This window comes from Lacerta agilis, chromosome 11, assembly GCF_009819535.1.
Source record: "Lacerta agilis isolate rLacAgi1 chromosome 11, rLacAgi1.pri, whole genome shotgun sequence".
Classification (NCBI taxonomy): Eukaryota; Metazoa; Chordata; class Lepidosauria; order Squamata; family Lacertidae; genus Lacerta; species Lacerta agilis.
In genome coordinates, this window is record NC_046322.1 from 51,176,682 (window position 1) to 51,198,374 (window position 21,693).

Here is a 21,693-nt window from a genome sequence, read left to right on the forward strand (position 1 = left end):
AGTGGGATGCTATGGAGCGATAATAAGGCAAGTTTGCTTGCTTGAAGGCTGCTGGTATCTGTGATTAGAAGCTGGTGGACATCTCATGATGGACCTAACAGTAGCTTCTGGCACAATGGGACACCATGAAGGAAACCAGAGCACACGGAAATGCCATTTACCTTCCCACCACAGCACTACCTATTTATTTACTTGCACTGGTGTGCTTTCAAACTGCTAGGTTGGCAGGAGCTGGGACAGAGCCACTGGCTTAGGAAGGGTGGGGCGTAGGGGGTGTGTGTCCCAGGCAGTGGGATCCCGATAGGGTTCCATCTCGCAGCACCCTGCCCCCAGAACACCCGCCCCACCCTCAGAACGCGCGCCAGCCCCGCCCCCTGCCTGCTTCCTGCCCCCGGTGCCAGAGCATGAAGCTCCGCCACTGGACAGAGTAATGGGAACTCACCCCGTCGCAGGGATTCAAACTGCCAACCTTCCAATCGGCAAGCCCAAGAGGCTCAGTGGTTTAGAGACCACAGTGCCACCCGCGTCCACTGTGTGTAAAGTGAGCACACCACATTCCCTACCCTGGTCACTGTGGTGGTGACAGTCAGTGGAAGGTACTATCTTCTCCCAGCATTGCTCAGTGGTTGCATACAGGAAAGGGCTGTAGCTAAGTAACAGAGCATTGGACCAGATGACCCCACATGGTACCTTCCAACTGTGCAATTCTGTGATCTATTATCTGTTTTGCACGCACAGTGGTACCTCTGGTTACGTACTTAATTTGTTCTGGAGGTCCGTTCTTAACCTGAAACTGTTCTTAACCTGAAGCACCACTTTAGCTAATGGGGCCTCCCACTGCCGCTGCGCTGCCAGAGCACGATTTCTGTTCTTATCCTGAAGCAAAGTTCTGGGTTAGTGGAGTATGTAACCTGAAGCGTATGTAACCTGACGTACCACTGCATAAGGTTCCAGGTTCAGTCCCTGGCATCTCCAGAAAGGGCTGGGTATTGTCCCCAATCTGAAACTCTGGAGAGACACTGGAAGTCAGTGTAGACAATACTGAGGAAGATGGGCGAATGGTCTGACTCAGCCAGAGGCAGCTTCCCACGTTCCTTTGTGCGCCTTTGCACAAGTTGCAGCTATTGTTGTCAAATAACAGTTTTAATGCTTAAATGCAAAGTAAAAGAATAATAATGGGGAAATCTTGAAAAAAGAAAAGGTGGATTATTACTTCCTAGTCACAATGGAGCTCAAAGCTTCCAGGGTCTTTGGACTGTCTTATGTTTTCTGAAGTTTAGCTGCAATAGAAATTAGAAGATCAAAATATGAAAGCATGGTATGAATGGAAAATATCCCAAAAGAAACAGAGGAACATACTTTAGCAGTGTGGCTCCAGTTTCCCTTTCTCATCTACCTTGGAATTATATTCTCTGCCTTGCTCTCATCTGCATGCTGTGTTGTTAAATCCTGAGAATTCATAAATGCTTATTGTATCGTACAGTAATTTCTAACAACCAAAATTCCATATATTCATAAGGGAATTTAAAGAGAGGGAAATGTTTCGTGGGTGTAATTATGTGTAAGTGGTGTTTTCCATACATAGGGAGGTTTCAATTCTCACATTTTGCTTTAACTCAAGTGGCAAAACTCACAGATTTTGGTGGGAGCAGATTCCATTCCAAGAATATACACATAAACAGAGAGCTCAGTTTCATTGCTGCCATCCAATCGAGATCAATGGCCCTGAAGTGAGGGTCAAAATAGCCATTGCCAATGAATAGTTACTGTCAGTCACACAATATTTTGCTGGAATCAAATATCCTCATAAAAAGGAAAGTAAAATGCAGATGAGGTTTGGCACAACAAATCCAAGATGCGTAATATAGGCATTAAACTATAATTGCTTCCCCTAAATGGTGATAAAATAGGGATCAAGTGGTTCTCAAAAGTCTTCCAAACAATGTTGAACTTTTGCTTTCCTTTCCATTGCTTTCTCAGCAGGATTTTCGAAAGGACTGGGTGAGGTATATTATTCGTTAAATTTTATATTGGTAAGTGAATATTGGGATGTGGGTGGCGCTGTGGTCTAAACCACAGAGCCTAGGGCTCGCCGAACAGAAGGTCGGCGGTTCAAATCCCTGCAACGGGGTGAGCTCCCATTGTTCGGTTCCAGCTCCTGCCCACCTAGCAGTTCGAAAGTATGTCAAGTGCAAGTAGATAAATAGGTACTATGTCTAGAGTCACCCTGATACTCAAAGACTACTACAGCAAGAGTGGTGACCCATGGGGTGACCTCCAGCTGTTGTTGGACTCAAACGCCCATCAGCATGACTTGTGGTCCGTGATTATGGGAGTTGCACTTCAACCATATCTGGAAGGCACCATATTGCTTATCTTTCATTGTAGATAGTATCAAAGAATACATTATGAGAACATGTGATGTTGTCACTTTGGGGCATTTTTTTACCACTTGCCAGATTAAATCAGAACCACTGCATTGCCCATCTAGAAGACACATGAACCAATCCTATTGATCACATTTACAGAGAAATAAAGGTCAGCATCTAGCCATTTGACAGGACGAAGATGATATTAGGTGGTAGTGTCCTGCGGTAGTAAAACTGGCGAAGGGCTGTAGCTTTGCATGCAGCAGGTCCCAGATTCAATCCCCAATATTTCCAGGTAGGTATATTGACCAATCTATTGGGACTGCGGTCAATCATGCAATGGTTAGTATGATCCCATACCAAGTGTTGTTTTTTTACTAGTACAACGAAGCAGCAGAAATAGTTGTTCATTGCAGGAGAATCCCAAGCAAGCTAAGAAAAATAGCCAGGCAATCACTCCTAAATTTAAAGTGGTGTGCCACACAATAAGAGAATAGAGCACAACCAAACTTTGGTTGCTTATTTCGTCAAGACATACCTCTGTAATATTTTCCATTTTCCTATTGTACCTGATATAAGCCTTTAATCACTAAGTTATAATTCACTGGTTTGTGATTCTGCTATTCCGCATGCTTCAACGAGGGACCTCTTCTTTTACTTTATTATTGTGCCATACAATACAACACAATACATTTAACATATAAAAACTTTAGGAAACTCTTCAGTGCACCTGGGGATATATCCGTGACTCGATTTGTATTTACAGGTTAAGCATCCTTGTCCATAGTTAACCAGGATTATCTCAAAGACAACGTCTCTTCGCTGCTTTCAGCAATTTTTATTATTTGATATGTTACTTTATACTGTTTGGCATTCACAGTTTCAGCATTCTCTTTTGTATTTTGCACAGAGATCGAAAAGTTAATATACATGTTTACAAGGCTTTACACTTGAAATAACAAATATTCATACCAACTAGGAGCGTTTCTGCTATGGGCATTACATTATCAGAGGGACAAAGGGATTTGGTGGCATTCTGTGCAAGTCATTCCCATCTATTATTTCCACTTAAATGTGCTTAGGATTTTGCCCTTAGGCACAAGTTTTCAATGAAGCTGTTGTAGGAAATGTTTAAAGCAGGAATAGCCAATGTGGTGCCTTTCACAAGTTCGTCTTTTGTTTCCCAATCTAATAACAAATTATACATTTTAGATAAAAGTTTTTCTTTGTTTTGTATAAATTTTGTATAAACCATTTTTCCTATCTATTTTAAACATTTCATGTAACTGATGATATTGTAGCCAGTTTGTAACATGGCTTCTTATACTTTCCACTGATTTCATTTTAAGTTCCCCCTCTGTAAAATGCAGCAATTCCCTGTATTAGTTGACCATTGTCTATCCATATTAACTTTCTTGGTTGTAATAGCCTCAATAGGAGATAGCCATAAATGTGTTTTCCTTTCCAGCAGATTTTTATATTTCTCCCAAAATACAAATTCTTCCTTAGAATATGGTTCATAAAACTTTCCAAAGACATGCATGCCAGCTGAATTTTAAATCATGGCCTTCTAAGTCCAGGATGTCTGCATTATCCAGTGCAATCCATTCTTTTAACCAGCACAAGCAAGCTGCCTCATAATACATTTGCAAATCTGGCAGGGCAAAGCCTTCTCTTTCTTTTATTTATGTCTATCATAATTTTAGGTTTAATTCTTGGCTTTGCCAATGTGGTGCATTTCACACGCTTTGTACTACAACTATGATCTCTGTCCACTGGTCATGCTGGCTGGGACTGATGTGAGCTGTATCCTAAAATTTTAGGATGGTGCCCCATTGAATAACCCTGGTCGAAATAGCATGCCCTGCCCCCTTTAAATGCCTCTTGTAAACAGAATTTTCACAGCTTGTCATTCTTAAGTTAGAAAAAACCCCTCAAATAATGATAGCAGGATGTTTTACAAATCATGCCTCTATTCTTATTTTAAAATCTAGAATAAAATCCCATTCAGTAGGCATATAAAAAGTGACTGTCACCTATCTGCAGTTCCCAGCCCCTGGTTGAACTGCTGTGATGTCAAAAGAGGTTTATGGATTTTTCAGACGCTGAGGGGGGATGGTTCAGTTGAAAATTAGTCCTGTTGCTGTGAAAGAAGCAGAAGCTGGCTGAAAATCTCAGAGCACCTGGGACCATGTATGACATCTCATGGACCACTTTTGACTGTTTCTTCCGCTAACTATTTCCTGTGATACATGCATTCCCCAATTTCTTCCACCAGTCCACGTTAAGTGCATGGTGAATCCCATTTATTCTCTGCTTGCTTTCTTCCAACATAAGTCAAGGGGGGGGGGAAATATATTGGAGGGCAGGGAGTCCAGATGACAGAATACTAATTCTAGAGCTAGATGAAGAAAAAACATCCACAAGTCATGCAATTGACTCAAGTCTGAGCTAGGGATAAACTGCAATTTGTGATTTTTGTAAAGCTCTGTTGGGATAGTTTTCTGGAAATGTGTAGTTTTGTATGAAATAACATTGAGAAGACCTTGCCACTTCCATTAGATATTTCTCATCTTCTGTGTTTTAGCTTTCCATAACACAGACTGGGCCTTCAATTTTTTTTTTTAAAAAAATCTTTTAAAAAACAAAAAATATATATGCATTGATTAAATACACATCTATATACATGCTATGCATAAAATGCCAAGACACTACATTAAATAAAGAAGAGATTCAAGGAGAATGAACCAATATTACATTTTTCTTAAAGTCCTAGAACAAAACCAAAATGGCTTCTCGTCCCAGCCTTCACATTTAGCTAATCTCGCAGGATGTTTGCATTGATAATTGCAAGGCAGAATACTGGGTTCGTGTAGCATCCAACTTCTCTCCTTCAAAATTTTGTTGGTGAAGTTTAAAAAACCAAAAAAACAACAACCCCAAAACAAAACACCACTGTTGGAACATACCTGCCCACAGTACTTGTAAGATCTGGTATATTACAGGAAATTATGGTGACAATATCAGATAATGTAAACTTTTGCCACACAACTGGCATAAATAAAGAGATAATTAGGCTGGTAGCTCAACCCTAAATATTTGTTCTGGGGTATCCACCTGTCTGTTCATGTCAGTGTGAGTTCCTTGCCTCCAGAATATGGTAGTTTATGCCTTGTGGCACAGCGATCAGTCCTAAGCATTTGTATCTTGGGATGCCACGTCAAATAATACTTGTAGTGTGAATCCATTAACATAAAAACAAGACGCAAAAGCTGGGAAATAATGCAGCGCAGTGGAGGTAAACAATCTCTCTCATAACTTTAAATGTCAGCATATAGGGGATACACATTCCTGCAGAGGGTGTGCAGTGCTTGGTGAATGTTAACGTTTCCTGTGAATCAACTGATATATACACACATTTGTACATACACATAATAGCCTAGGATTGGCTGCCATCTGCCCATGTGATTCTCTCCTTCTTCCCCAGCCCTACTGGCTGAGCAATGGTGATATCACAGAATATCTATAAATACTGTTGCCAGTAACTCCTGGGGAGGAGGTCAGTTGTATAATGTTGCCAAACCATCCCACTTGGGTGGAGAAAGTGAAAGATGGGTTTGGGTGGGGACGAAGTCTCCCACAGATCCCAGGCATTGTGTTCTGTATAGAGGTCAAGAAGGTAGGCTGCTTGAAGGAAGGGACTGGGTTAGCAGCCAGGCCCAGAAGGCACAGAAGAGATGGCAATAAAAAACTTACACAGCACCTCCAGATTTTTTAGACTTGCATATCATTGGGGGAGTGTGTGCAGACTGGGTTTCATTTATTGGTTTTAAATAACCCACCATGGTTTCTGCATTGATTCCCTAATGCGTATAAGTTTTGTATCATGTCAAATGTGCCATTTTTCTTGATACTGACAGGATTTGGGGAGGTAGTGAAGTGCCTTGCTGAGTCCATCCCTCACAGAACTAAAACCCAGTCCAAAACTGCCTGGGCTTTTTTTTAAAAAGGCACTTGACATTATGCCGTTGGCGAGTGTTTCTCCCCGTGATTTAAGTGCATGAAACCCCACCAAAAGGCTTCCATTCGGCTCTTTTAAAAAGCCAGTTAAAGAATCCTTGGCCTGCAGAGTTGACGGACTTCATTTGCAGCAATTCCCATTATGAAATGATGATTCGTTCTTTTCCGCTAAACCTGGCGAGCCGTTAGTCTGTGGGTGCTCGTCCTTCAGTTTCTGTGCGTTGCTGCTGCTGCTGGACTTGCTGCGACTCTGATCTGGGGTGGGCTGGATAGGCAGCGACGTGGTGGCGCTGGTCTTCACCAAGCAGCCGCAGACGAGGCGGAAGAAAGCCCTGCGCATTTCTTTGCTTGCCAGAGTGTAGATGACGGGGTTCATGGCTGAATTGAGGACCGCCAAGGCAATGAACCCGTGCACTTCGTACAAAATGGGGCATTCTTTCACTTTGCAGGCCACGTCGACCAGCAACAAGATAAACAGCGGCAACCAGCAAGCGATGAAAACCCCGACCACAATCACAACTGTCCGGAGCAAGGCCATGGACCTCTCCGAGTTGTTGTGGTTGGTGACGTTGCGGCTGCTGGACTTCACCAAGATGTAGATCCGGGCGTAGAGCAGCACAATGGCCACCAAGATTGCTATGAAGATGGTGATGCAAAAGGCCACGTACCTTTTGGAATAGAGCGGCAAAATGGTGGAACAGTCAGCTAAGTCCGCAACACAATTCCAGCCAAGGATTGGCAAGGCGCCCAGGGAAACGGAGATCAGCCAGCACGTCCCAATGAGCAAAAAGACCCTGTACTTCTTGTTGGCATCGTATGGCCTCATTTTGATCATTGTCAAATGCCTCTCGATGGCGATTGCCAATAAGCTGAACGTGGAAGCCCCCAGGGCCACAAACATGCTGCCTTCTCGAATAAACCAAATCTGGGCAGACAAGGTCAGGGTCTTGTTTCCTGACATCAAGATGTTTACTTTGTAAACTATCCCAGCCAGCAGATCACAGAGGGCCAGGTTGCCAATGAAAAAATACATGCGGTTGTGAAACTTGTTGTTTTTCCAGATGGCAATCAGCACCATCAAGTTCTCCAGGATGATGAAGCTGCAGACGATTAGAAGGATAATGGTCGTCAGGCTTTTTTCTTTTCCTCGGAAGAGCTTCCCTGTGAAGTTGTAATGGCGGCGTATCAGAGGGTCCATCCCTTCAAATTCTGGAACAGAAGGTTGCGTGCTCACCATCTCCATGGCTCAGCTGTGGACTGATCCGCTTTTCAAATCAGGGAAGTTTCGATCCAATTAATTCCCACAAGGGGGAGCCCGCATCACACCACTTAGAAGACGTCTTCGAAAAGGTCAGCTTCTGTACTGGTCGCATGTCAGCAGCCTGCCGTGCTGCCACCAAAACCTTTAAAACAGCAACAAATGACAACATATTAAATTACCTGACTTCACATTAAAAACAGCAAGATCATATTTTCTGATAAAATGCAATAGAGAATAGATATGTGGGCTATTGCAGAAGTTTAGCTAATGAGACCAGCAGGGCAGATCTAGAAGCGCTGTGGGTTAAACCACAGAGTCTAGGGCTTGCCGATCAGAAGTTCGGCGGTTCGAATCCCTGCGACGGGGTGAGCTCCTGTTGCTCGGTCCCAGCTCCTGCCCACCTAGCAGTTCGAAAGCACATCAAAGTGCAAGTAGATAAATAGGGACCGCTCCGGCGGGAAGGTAAACGGCGTTTCCATGCGCTGCTCTGGTTCACCAGAAAGCAGCTTTGTCATGCTGGCCACATGACCCGGAAGCTGTCTGCGGACAAACGCCGGCTCCCTTGGCCTATAGAGCGAGATGAGCGCCGCAACCCCAGAGTCGTACACGACTGGACCTAATGGTCAGGGGTCCCTTTACCTTTACCATCTTCTGCCAGGTTTTTTCTCTGTCTCCACCCTCCAAATTTAATAACAAGTAAGACCACTGAGTGGCTCCCCCAACTTCACCATATTTTCAAACCATCGTCATCAGCAAATTATGTGCAACAGGGAAGGAGAGACACACACACACAATATGATGATCTGGACAAATGTCTCTCTTTCTGGAAGAGAATGGGCTCCTGTGGTGGCAGCCCCACAGCTTTTGTCCCCGGCTTCATCGCAAGCAACAACAAAGTCTTACGTTAAATAGGCCAATAACTTCACTTTCCAAATCTCTTCAAAATGCATTTAAACAAAGTGAGGGAGGATGCTTATTTATTTATGCTAAGGCGGCAGGTTAGCAAACAATAAAATGTCAATGGAAGTGACATGTACGGAAGTGAGAGCTGGACCATCAAGAAGGCTGATCGCCGAAGAATTGGTGCTTTTGAATTATGGTGCTGGAGGAGACTCTTGAGAGTCCCATGGACTGCAAGAAGATCAAACCTATCCATTCTCAAAGAAATCAGCCCTGAGTGCTCACTAGAACAGTGTTTTTCAACCTTTTTTGGGCAAAGGCACACTTGTTTCATGAAAAAAATCACAAGGCACACCACCATTAGAAAATTTTAAAAAATTTAACTCTGTGCCTATATTTACTATATATAAAGTAATTCTCTTGAATTTTTCAATTTTTCCCACGGCACACCAGGCAACATCTCACGGCACACTAGTGTGCCGCGGAACAGTGGTTGAAAAACACTGCACTAGAAGGACAGATCCTGAAGTTGAGGCTCCAGTACTTTGGCCACTTCATGAGAAGGGAAGACTCCCTGGAAAAGACCCTGATGTTGGGAAAGATGGAGGGCACAAGGAGAAAGGGACGACAGAGGATGAGATGGTTGGACAGTGTTCTCGAAGCTACTAACATGAGTTTGGCCAAACTGCGAGAGGCAGTGAAGGATAGGCGTGCCTGGCGTGCTCTGGTCCATGGGGTCACGAAGAGTCGGACACGACTGAACGACTGAACAACAACAACAAAATGTCAACAGCGCAAAAGAAAATAGTGCAAGAAAAGTCATGGGTTGGTATCCAGTGAAGCCATCTCATTAGTGCAAGGACTTCTGCTTGTACAGTGGGACTTCCTCTCCTCTCCCCCTGCCTCCCCCAATCTGTTCCGGAGTTTCCCCTAACCTCCAGAACAGATCAGGGAGCGGGGATGTGATAGGAAGGTCCCTCAGACACAGAGAAGTAGAGGAAGTCTTGTTGCACCGGTAAAGACTTTGCACTAAGTCTTCTACAATCCTGCATCAATAAAACAACAACAGGGTGGGCTATTTTCCAAAATGCACAATTGGATTCAAACTCAATCTTCTTTCGTAAAACCTAAGCTAATGAATATAACGCGCAATGATTTCCTCTGCCTTTCTCAAAAGCCCTGTCCTTTCTCTCTAGAGGAAAAAAACGGGAGCAAAGCGGTTAAATTACAAGTAAAAAGATTTGTATTCAATAATATGTTATAAAATCTAAAGGAAACCTTCTTTTGACACAGTTTATAATCACTTGGTGTGTCTGTTGTATAATGATGATGATGATGATGATGATGATGATAATAATAATAATAATAATAATAATAATAATAATAATAATAATTTATTTTTAGTTTTATACTCATCCCATCTGGGTGGGTTTCCCCAACCACTCTGGGTGGCTCCCAACAGATTAAAAACCATATAAATTCAAACCAGCATTGCCTATAAATATCTTCATAAATTATTTCTCACATCCGTCCATCCCTAAAATCAAACGTGGCCTCTGGGCCATGAAGGGTATGTAAGGAATGCTTGTCTATTCCAGTTCGGAAGCTGCATTCAGAATGGGAGCAGGGATAGAGTTAGTGGTGTGCATTGCATCCGTTCATCCTCCCCGCCTCCTGCGCTGAATTTGGTATTTTGTCTGGGGTAAGGTATGCCTCAGAAATGTTTTGCTCATCCTTGGTATGGCTGCAACCCTGAAGTTGGCTTCAGAGATGGGAGTACGGCACTCCTTCCTCTTCCATGAAGTTTCTGGCCATAGTAACAGTGCCAGAGGCATGTCTTATTTCAACTGCAGCTGCACCCACAACAGAGCACTGTCCTTTCCTTACAGGGGGTGGGAGTGGGGAAGAAAGCCACTTACTTATATAGAAGTTAAATCTGTCCCCTTGTGGCCAAGCTATCGAGAACCAAACTTCTCATTCTTCCGAACTCTGTTTGTCACATTAAGGTGCCCTTTAAATTTTCCTGGAACCCAGAAGGGAGGCATATTTCCCATGGCATTCCTGTCATGCTTAAAGACTGGCAACCAGACAGGCAGGGCAAATCACAGGCATTTTTGTCCATGGAATTAGCATCCGTTCTCATGGCTTCAATTCGGTGGGTACCGATCTCACACTGACCAGCTGTGCATGTTTAGTTAACTTGCAAGCCTTTAAACCAGAGTGGGGAACCTGTGGCCTTCCATATGTTACTGGGCGACAGCTCCCATGATTCCTTTTTTAAAAAATAATTTTTATTAAATTTTTAACTAAAAACATACAAAAAAGAAAAAAAATAACTACAATAAAAAAACCACAACATAATACATTTCTAAATAAATAAATAAATTATGATCCTTCCTCACATCATCGTGGGACTTCCTCCTGTCTCCTCCTCCTGCGTCCCTTGTGTATGCCTTTTATGTAACTTCCAAAATTTCCCATAAATCTATTCTAATTTTTAACATTAAATTCATTGCTATCTCATACCTCTTAACTTTTGTTATATCATTGCCTAATTACTCACACTTATATCTTATCTTAATCCTTATCATCTTATAATTTAATCATCTATCTTCTACTCTACAACCTATCTTATCCTCAGGTTATATCTAACTTTCAATCATACAATGATCTTTTAAATATAGTTTAAAATTCTTCCATTCTCCACCGCGTCGTCTCTCGGGTCCCGGAGTTTCCCAGTCATTTCTGCAAGCTCCATATAGTCCATCATTTTCATCTGCCATTCTTCTATTGTTAGTAATTCTTCTGTCTTCCAATTCTTGGCAACAGCTCCCATAATTCCTGACCATTGGCCAAGCTGGCAGGGGCTGGTGGGAGTTGGAATCCGGCAACAAGGGAATGCTATATGATCATAGATAAAACCTTTTCACCACAGAAAAGGAAAGAATCAACATCCATTGGGAACAAACCGCAGAAATAATAGATGTAGAAGATCCTTTTTTAATGTCACAGTAATATAACGCGGGTGGCGCTGTGGGTTAAACCACAGAGCCTGGGGCTTGTAGATCAGAAGGTGGGTGGTTTGAATCCCCACAACGGGGTGAGCTCTCATTGCTCGGTCCCTGCTCCTGCCAACCTAGCAGTTCAAAAGCACCCCAAAAAGTGCAAGTAGATAAATAGGTACCGCTCTGACGGGAAGGTAAATGGTGTTTCCGTGTGCTGCTCTGGTTTGCCGGAAGCGGCTTAGTCATGCTGGCCACATGCCGGCTCCCTCAGCCAATAAAGTGAGATGAGCACCACAACCCCAGAGTCATCCGCGACTGGACCTAATGGTCAGGGGTCCCTTTAATATAAGAATTGCTACATATACCACCAACAATAATCCTTCTGTCAGCTGGTCTATTATTTTGTTGAGCAGAATTATGGCCTCCTTGTTGTTCTGTCAAAAAAAAATGATGCAGGGGCTCAAGAATGAATAAGCAATGGAAATTTAGTGTGATGTAGTGAACAGGGGGTTGGGGTCAGATGAGGGAGATCTCTAAAGCTCACTGGATGACTGTGAGGCTGTGTCTCTCAGCCTAACCTACTTATGTACGGATACAGGTTGAATCTTGAGATCTGTGAACATCTCTCATATACATAATTTCTCCAGTCTTCATTTTATCTCCACAGCCACCCTATGAAGTCATTTTCCTTATTTGGCCAAAGTGGGTGAAATTTTAAGGCACAAGTGCTCCTCCGGAGACTGACAAATGGTAGGTAGACAAATAGACCCAAGGGCTTTTTGTGGAAGAAGGAAAATCCCTTGGCGGGGTGAGGGGAAGCAAGGGATTGTCTCTTGAGCCACACCCACAATGTACATTTGAAGCACTCCTATACCATTTTAACGATCATGGCTTCCCCCCAAGAATCCTCGAAATTCTAACTAACTCGTGGATTCTCAACTTAACAAATTCCAGTTCCCAGAGCACTTTGGGAGAAGTCATATTTGTTTAAAGTTATATCATAGTGTTTTAAAATTTATGGTGTGCCTTCCTTATCTTAAAATAATGGAGAGGTGGACAGGTAGATGCCAACAAGAACAAGGTTTGGTGGCACATAATCTTATTTGTATGTTTTAAATTTTTTTGCAGCCTTTCTTTCTGGTTTTCATGCCTGTCCTCTGACAAAGGTTTCCAATAAACCTTACAAGAGGATGCTGGGCACAGTAATGCCTGTGGAGTTCTGAAGAACTCTGGATTTTTTGGTTTTCTTAAGGTAGGATTTAAAAAAAAAACTTAAATGAAGCTTTTAATGTTCAACAGAAGCCTCCACCGCAGTATTTTAATAAACAAACAAATAAATCAGGCAATATTTTGGAGAACTTATTCCCCTATAGAAATACATAGATGTAGGGGAATATAGAGCTGTAAGGTACAAAATGCAGTGACACAAGGCATTGCAGGACCCTTGTCCAACTTAGGGAGGGGGTTATTAACATTGCACTTTGACTCAGAATGAGGGAAAGATCCCCGAATCACCCTGATCCACCCTGTTATTTGCCCTCCCCCCCCACAGCTGATGCAAACCAAGAGCTCTTAGAAGGAAAAGTGAGATTAAAAAATGGAATAAATAATAAAAGTTACTCGTGTACAAAATATTAACTGTGCAGTCCTATGGCAGAACGACCATTCGCCAGAGTCATGCTAAATTATACAGTCCCATTGATAAGCTGGTTCTTTGTCAGTTGAGCACAACAGGAGCAAATCTCACATCTCTCCGATGCTATAATACTCCACATAGCAACACAGAAACTTAAACAAATAAAAGACACACGGAACGTTATTTCAGCTTTCCTCTTTTTGTGTGTGGGTGGCCATAAGCAGAAGTCAGATCCATAAATGACAATCTTCAGACCAGAGAAAAGCAAGCACATCTAAAGTGAAAAAGCAAACATCGTATATATTTTATGTAAGAGTTCTCCAGTGGTGAGTTATTGTGTATAATCTGTCAAGTTCCCATCAGTGGCATTAATGTCTAGGACAGGACTTGGCTTTGGCTATAAATTTATACTCTGTGTGTGTCCGCTCTGCATAGCTTTTTGACTGCAAATGCAATCTGGAGAACTGTAGCTCACAAAATGCCATTTCTTAGAAAACGCATGCATCTTTTAAGCAGACCGCTGTTTGTCTTGGCTTCTATGAAATGTGATTTTGTCATTCTTTTCAGAATATAACTCTCACATATGTTATCAGCTGATTTCAATTGTGGTTTTAGCCAAAGTAACGTAAGTCATAAGTGTTGTGTATTGATTCAATGGTTTTTATATCTGATCTGTATTACTATTGTCTGTATTCGCATTAGGGTAAAGTAACTGCCTTTCTGTTCCAGAAGGAACAGCTACTATTGGTTCATTTAAGCTGCTGTATTTGGATCCTCAGTAGTAATGTACGGAAGTGAGAGCTGGACCATAAAGAAGGTTGATCGCCGTAGAATTGATGCTTTTGAATTATGGTGCTGGAGGAGACTCTTGAGAGTCCCATGGACTGCAAGAAGATCAAACCTATCCATTCTGAAGGAAATCAGCCCTGAGTGCTCACTAGAAGGACAGATCCTGAAGTTGAGGCTCCAGTACTTTGGCCACCTCATGAGAAGGGAAGACTCCCTGGAAAAGACCCTGATGTTGGGAAAGATGGAGGGCACAAGGAGAAGGGGACGACAGAGGATGAGATGGTTGGACAGTGTTCTTGAAGCTACTAACATGAGTTTGGCCAAACTGCGAGAGGCAGTGAAGGATAGGCGTGCCTGGTGTGCTCTGGTCCATGGGGTCACGAAGAGTCAGACACGACTGAACGACTGAAGAACAGAAGAGGAGATTTGGATCCTCAGTCTTATTGGTTCCCACCAAAAGGCAGCTTTGTGATTGCTTGAGATTGTTCCCTCCAAAATGTATCCTTTCTAGCCAGTCTTCTGTCCCTATAAATGTAGCTTCCCTCTCCTCAGTCTCCAGTCTTGTTTGCCTGAATAAAGAGTGTTACATGAAAAAGCTGTCTCCTGCCCGCTATGTCAGAAAGCTGAAATCACTTACTAAAATCACTTACTAAAATCACTAACCCCACTCTACAACAATAAGTGATTCCTTTTCGTTTTCTTCAGGCTTCTTTCTAATCACTGGCCAGTTCCCAAGGTGTGCCTGGCTGCTGGGACCAGCCCTGAGAAAGAGCCGCAAATCCAGTCCCCAAAGTCAAGTTAGATATTATCCAAGGCTTCTATAGCACCCGAGACAGAAAAATAACTGTCCCTTGCAGTAAAAACAACAACAGGGGAATAAATTACGTAGCTAACAATTAGTTGCCCTTTCATGACATTAAGTCATGGCTTCCTGCAAAGAATTATGCAAATTATAGTTTTCAAAAAGGTGCTTAGATTTGTTTAAAGACCCCTGTTCCCCTCAGAGATCTACAATTCTCAGAGTGGCTTAGCAATAAATCTCTCTTCCCGGGGAACTGGTAGTTGTAGTTCTGTGAGGGGAACAGGGGTCTCCTCTAACAACTTACAGTGCCATTTGCAAACTACAGATCCCAGGATTCTTTGGGAGAAAGCCACGACTGTTTAAAGTGATAAAAGAGTACCGGTACTTAAAATGTAAGCTATTTTGGAGGTGTGGGGTGTTTTGTTTTTGTTTTTTGGTGTTTTTTTACAATCAAGTGGTGCATATATTTTATGAAAATAAAAACAAACAAACAAAGCAGATGTGTCCTCAGAATCAGCTCCTACAGGTGATGGCTTCATTTTACCTAATGGTCGGTCTCACTCTGATGGTTGCGGTGACCTGGACGTCCAAAGATCTTTTCAGAACAAAGCATGACAGTTGTATCTTATATTCATAAACCTTTCTCTGTGGGTTAATTTAGAACGGTTCTGAGGTCCACAACTGTTTAGCCAGACCTCCTTAGAAGTCGATCAAAGTGCAGGCAATCCTTTATCTTACAGCCTGAAGTCATTCTTATTTCTCGAATTGCCTTCTAGCTCTTGTTATGTCAGGAGATGAATCTAAAACCCCAGGAACTGATACCAACAACCATACCTTTCAAGGTATCTGATTTATAGGAGCCCAGGGATTTTTACCGTGGCACATAAGATAACAGACTGGTGATAAAAAATGGCATTGAAAAGGAAAAACTTGAGCTTATGTTGAAAAGAAATGTCCCAGGAACGAGCCCCTTAGCAAGAGGAAGGAAGGGAATTGGTGGTGAAGAAAGCTGACCCATAGCTAAGATGAAAAGATAAATTGGCTACCGATGTTTGGAAGACTTTAATTCCCCACATAATTTCAAAAGCATAATGGCTGTGGTCCAGTTAAGCCAGGCATCCCCAAACTTCGGCCCTCCAGGTGTTTTCGACTACGATTCCCATCATCCCTGACCACTGGTCCTGTTAGCTAGTGATCATGGGAGTTGTAGGCCAAAACATCTGGACGGCCGCAGTTTGGGGATACCTGAGTTAGGCCGAAACACAACATCATTCAATGTCTTAAGTATTTCCAGTGAAGCTAGAAAGAGGGCAAACATCACCAGCACACAGCACCATCTGTGGTACTCCAGAACTGAATTTTGGGCTGTCACAGTAGAGTATGCCTATTTGTTAGCTGTCGGACACCTGCTGGTGAGTCTAGATAGAACTGTGTGGTAAACCAAAATAATGAACAGACAGAGTTTGTGGCGAGGAAGTGGTGGCTGCTGTTGCCAGGGCAACTCCTCTAGCAGACAGGAATCCACTGCAATACCCATAAAAGTAATGCATTTCCACTGAAGACTCAGGCCCGCTCCAGACATCCAGCTCATTGAGCATTCATTCTGATTTGTTGCACGCAGCTTACATGGATGCTAGATTATACCCAGTTCCTGTGGAGCATCCGTTCTGATCTGTTTGCAGAATGGTTTTATGACAACGAACATCCATCCTGCATTCACTGTGTTTTGCTTGCATGTCTTCCTGCTTACACTTTTCAATGCATTTCTCCATCACTTTCCAAACCTCAAAAAGTCTGGGGCTTTTTTTGTGGGGGTGGGGTGGGGGGAGGATTGTTGCGCTCGGGCGACAGAGCCCTTTAATCCACTTTAAATACACAAACCGAAAGTTCCAGTATGCACTTGAATCCCTGCCACAAAATCCAGACAGTCTGAAGGCACCCAGAGGAACACTGGGTAGGTAGTCATAAAGCAAGCTGGCCAGTTCTCTGTTGATAGCAAAGGCGCAAACACTGTAGTCATCCACTTTGCCTCTCAGTTTCTTGGAGAATACTGTGCTCCAATAGAGGTTTATTCCTCTCATATGGAGAATCCCTATTCTGTTTTTGCATTTCACAGAGAACTGATCAGCTCTCTGAGTTAGAAATTTAGTACAGTGGTACCTTGGTTCTCAAATGCCTTGGTAATCGAACAACTTGGAACCCAAACACTTCAAACACAGAAGTAAGTGTTCCGGTTTGCAAACTTTCCCCCCGAAGCTGAACGTGCTCCGTTTTGAGTGTTACGCTTCCGATTTGAGTGTTGCACTGGCGTCTGCCTGTTTTTGCTATTTATTTTGCATTTTTGTTTTTTGCGGCTCTTTTTTGTGTGTGACTGTGTGGAACCCAGTTCAGCTACTGATGATGAAGAAGAAGAGTTTGGATTTGATATCCCGCTTTTCACTACCCGAAGGAGTCTCAAAGTGGCTAACATTCTCCTTTCCCTTCCTCCCCCAAAACAAACACTCTGTGAGGTGAGTGGGGCTGAGAGACTTCAGAGAAGTGTGACTAGCCCAAGGTCACCCAGCAGCTGCATGTGGAGGAGCGGAGACGCGAACCCGGTTCACTAGATTACGAGTCTACAGCGCTCTTAACCACTACACCACACTGGCTCTCATTGATTGATTGATTGTGTGACTGCAGTACACTGTTTATTGCTTTCATTTTATGGATCAATGGTCTCGTTAGATAGTAAAATTCATGTTAAATTGCTGTTTTAGGGGTTGTTTTTAAAAGTTTGGAACAGATTAATCTATTTTGCATTACTTTCTATGGGAAAGTGCGCCTCTTTGGTTTTGGAATGGACTTCTGGAACGGATTAAGTTTGAGAACCAAGGTACCACTGTACAGGCAATGACCGATTTGCGGAGAAGTTATATTCCTGACCTCCACACATGTTGGTGGAGCACGCATAAGCCCATTCTGCCCTGTTCTTCCCCACCTCTGTTCTGCCCCATTCTGCCCCCTGTTCCAACCGCTTTTCCTGCCACTTCCGGCTTGCTGCGACATGTGCGGTTGCAGTCACACATCAATTGGATGTGCGTAAATGGGTCGTTGCCTGTACTGAAAGAGAGAAAAAAAAGCCAGAGATGCATTCTATGCTAGGGAGTATAAATATGTAGGAATAGACCCCCCCCCCCTGCTGGTACCAAATATGAACTAGAACTACTCCCCAACCCATCTGAACAGAAAACATATGATGGGGCAACCACCTGTATTTTTTTATATGTGTCAACCCTGCTCACGTGTCTGCTGCAGTGTGTAGGTGTGTCCTGTTAACGCTTTCCATGCTCCTCCTGGGGCTGGAAGGGGGTTAGTTTAACCTCTGGTTTGCTGGTAAAACTGAATTACTGTGTTGCAGAATTATGCATGTGTCAGGGACTGGGCAGAGGAGGAATGGGGAAGACCACCTCCCCAGTCTGACCCTTCTAGAGAAGAAGGAGACAGTTCCTAATTACAACAGGGTTTTGAAGGAGATCACAGCTCAGAGACAGATGAGGGGGAAAGCTGGGAAATAATGGGGGGCAAGAGGAGGAGGAGGAGGAGGAGAGACAGCTGGCGGACTCAGTGTCTTTAGAAAGCATTCCAGACCTCCCTCTCCCAGAACATGGCGAGCATTGAAAGTAGGAGAGCAAAGAGCTCAAAGAGCTCAAATTATCCCCAACAAAAAGGACTCTTTTTTGGGGGCGGGGAAAGGTACTTTTAAACATTTCCACCCAATTCATTATATATCATTTCCCAGTACTCTTTACACCACATATGTAGGAATGTTCCCTCAAACTTTTTGCATCTCCAAGAACCCAACATTACTTTTCAGAGGTTCTTCAGAAAGCCATAAAATTACAGAAGGTTTGAGAGTTAAACCACACCAATCAATTCCTGTACTGGGATAATACTAGGATGAATGGGTGGGCAGTTGGGAACATGGAAACGTGGCCTGATATGTTCAGGTTTCCCATCACAGCTGGGTTTTGTTACTGTGAATGGGTCTTGTGTGCACTGGTAATTTGAATCAATACTGTATTGAGTGATTAGCAAGACTTGGTGAACCACTATACTTTGCAGTTTTTTAGGGACCAGCCAAAGGGAACCCCTACCATAATGAAATTGGGGGAGGGAGATGGTTGAGTGCAGTGCTCCCTTTCCTCTACAACTATCATGTGAACTGCGGGGAAATTTTAAATGCAGGAGTCTGCATAACAAACAGAAGGGCCCACCATGCCTGTAGCCTAAGTACTTTGGGGTGGTGTTTGGCACATTTGTGGATATTGGCAGCAGAGAGCTCAGATCCTTTCATCTAGCTCTAGTTCCTGAACCATAGCTAAAATAAGATAGAACACTAATTTGAAAGGACACCCCTTATTTAAGGAGACTGTCTCATACTCTAAAACACCACAATCCCTTAACATGTAATGGGCAGCCTTTATTTCCATACTTTACACTCCCAGAGACCATAATGGGTGTTCTCAATTTCAGATGCCACAGTTCCACCATGAGCTCTTGGGTAGTCTGCACCTCTAGAAATTGCTTTATTTTTCTCCTCTGGTCCAGATTCTTCAATCCCAACTGTCTCTTGTTATCAGGGCCATTTCTTATTCTTATTTTGTTAACACACGGAAGCAATAGTGAATGGACCTTTTCCTGGTTGATTTACATACCTCCCCACAAGTCCCCTATTTTGCACATTAACCTGGAAGTGCAAAAGAGAGTCAGGCTTTGGGGCACTTCCTGTAACGTGCACAATGGTCCTCTGGATTGTAGAGTTGGAAGGTGACCCAATGGGTCACCTAGTCCTATGATGCAGGAATCACAGCTAATCACAGTTTAAATCAGAGCTTTCCAAGCTTTTCATGTCGGTGACACACTTCTTAGACATGCATAATTTTGCGACACAGTAATTCAGTTTTACTAGCAAACCAGAGGTTAAACTAACCCCTTTCCAGCCCCGGGAGGAGCACACACTGCAGCTGACACACGAATGTGTCGCGACACACAGTTTGTAAAGTTCTGGCTTAAATGATCCCACAATGCAAATGATCGATGAGAGCCTGTTCATCTCATGTTCTCTCTTCCTTGCTGCTATGCTTCCCCCAAAGCCAGCCCCATGATCAGTTCACCCACATCATGTCTAATCCCCAAGCCACATGGTGAGGGCACTGATCTCTGCCAACCCATACCTCAGGATGGAGACCAGGGTTGTGTAGTACACACATGCATGTTGAGCCAGCAACATGTACAAAGACCATCAAGAATAGCTAGGGGTGCAATAAAGACTAAAAAAAAAAAAAAGAATAGCTAGGGGTGGCCACAGACACCAAGTGGCACTCATACACCCTTTAGAAGTGAATAATAATCATAGAATCATAGAGTTGAAACGGACCACATGGTTCATCTAGTCAACCCCCGCCCCCCTTCAATGCAGGAATCTTTTGTCTAACATGGGGCTCAAATCCACAACCCTGAGATTTAGAGTCTCATTCTCTCCCAAACTGGGTGCTACTTTTGCTTCTTGTTGTGGTCTTCGGCATTTCAACACACAAAAGCTCTGGGCAAGCCTCGTCGGGCAAGAACTTTGCAGGACGCCAGTTCTTCTTCCCCCACCCTTTTTAACAGCGCGATTCTTCAGCATCCCAATAAATTTGGAGATCCATCAGTCACCATCCCCATTGCTTTCAGTGACGATGTCTTCCAAGACAAACAGCTTTGCAGCCAAAGAGACACACGCGCGCGCGCATGCAAGTTGCAACTCAACTTTTACAAGTCAAATGAACAAACTGGGCAGAAGCAGCAGAAAGCGAGTGGGGAGAATTTTAGATGAGCCCCCTGCTTTCTCTCACTTTGTAGTTTATTATTATAACTATCACCAACGCACCACCACCACCAGTTAAGTCTCCCAGGCAGTTGACGATGGTGGGAATCCAGAGGCATCCCCCCACCCCCCCCGGAAGCGTTGCAAATCTTTACAGACTCCTGAGGCAAATGGTAATAAAAACTACGCTGCGGGAAAAGGGTGGTCAGTCCTTGTCACATCGCAGGAGGGCAATACTGAGCTGGCCATTCCCCCCTCCAGACCCCTAGGACCCATGACCCCCCCCCAAAAAAAATCCCGATCCCCAACCGGTTCGCACTAATTCGGATTACAGACCACTGCCGTGTAAACAGCACCCCAAACTTCGCGGAGCCTCCCGGCGTTCCATCCCGCGCGCCTCCGCTCACCTCGCTCCGACGCGGCTCCCTGCCCGGCGCGCCTCATCCTGGGACGTTCGGAGCGCCTTATATACGGGAGTCCGGCGCTCTTTCCGGCCGATCGTCCCCTTCCCGGCTGTTGGCCAGATCCTGTTGATCCCGCGGGCGCTGCGCTGTTGGAAAGCCCGCCGGTCCCGTGCAAGCGCGGCCAACTTCCCCGGCAGCCCGCGAGGAGATGCTGAAACTGCTGCTGCTGCTGCCGCCCGCCCGCCCCCTCCTGGGGCTCCTCCCTCGCGAGGTCGCCCCCGCTCCATGTCCTGTTTCACACACCCCATCCCGGCCCTTTCTGCTCCCTGCTGCGCTCCGTCTACATTCCTTCTCCGGCCAGCCTCCCCTCCTCCAACGCGCCTCCCAGGATCGCATCTCGCCCACCCCCTGCTCGCCTGTCTCACCCCCGTCGCTCTCGCTCGACTCTCTTGTTTCCCATCCGTGGCAATTCCAGAAGGCTGTCGGACCCGAGGCGCATGGACTGGGAAGGGAGCCCCCTTGCAAGTCAGCGGGGCTGGGTGCAAAAAGGAAAAGTTTCTACCTGCGAGGCTCTCCCATCTCAGGCAGCAATCCCATGCACACTTAACCAGGGAATTATAGAACTGTAGGCACCAGAGAGTCATCTAGTCCAGCCCCCTGCA

At 44.2% G+C, this 21,693-nt stretch overlaps 1 protein-coding gene across 1 annotated transcript; it reads right to left on the reverse strand.

Annotated features, from left to right (window-relative positions):
- Positions 1 to 6,379: 6,379 nt before the first annotated feature.
- Positions 6,380 to 21,132, reverse strand: S1PR3 (sphingosine-1-phosphate receptor 3). Its single transcript, XM_033164505.1, has 2 exons — positions 21,035 to 21,132; positions 6,380 to 7,792 (listed from the first exon to the last, which is right to left on the reverse strand). Exon 2 carries the CDS (start codon positions 7,630 to 7,632, stop codon positions 6,511 to 6,513), a length of 1,122 nt encoding a protein of 373 aa, XP_033020396.1. The 5' UTR covers positions 7,633 to 7,792; positions 21,035 to 21,132; the 3' UTR covers positions 6,380 to 6,510.
- Positions 21,133 to 21,693: the final 561 nt, after the last annotated feature.

Bases quoted from the DNA above. Each gene is read 5' to 3' on its own strand.
- S1PR3 (XM_033164505.1), bottom strand. From the start codon at position 7,632: ATGGAGATGGTGAGCACGCAACCTTCTGTTCCAGAATTTGAAGGGATG.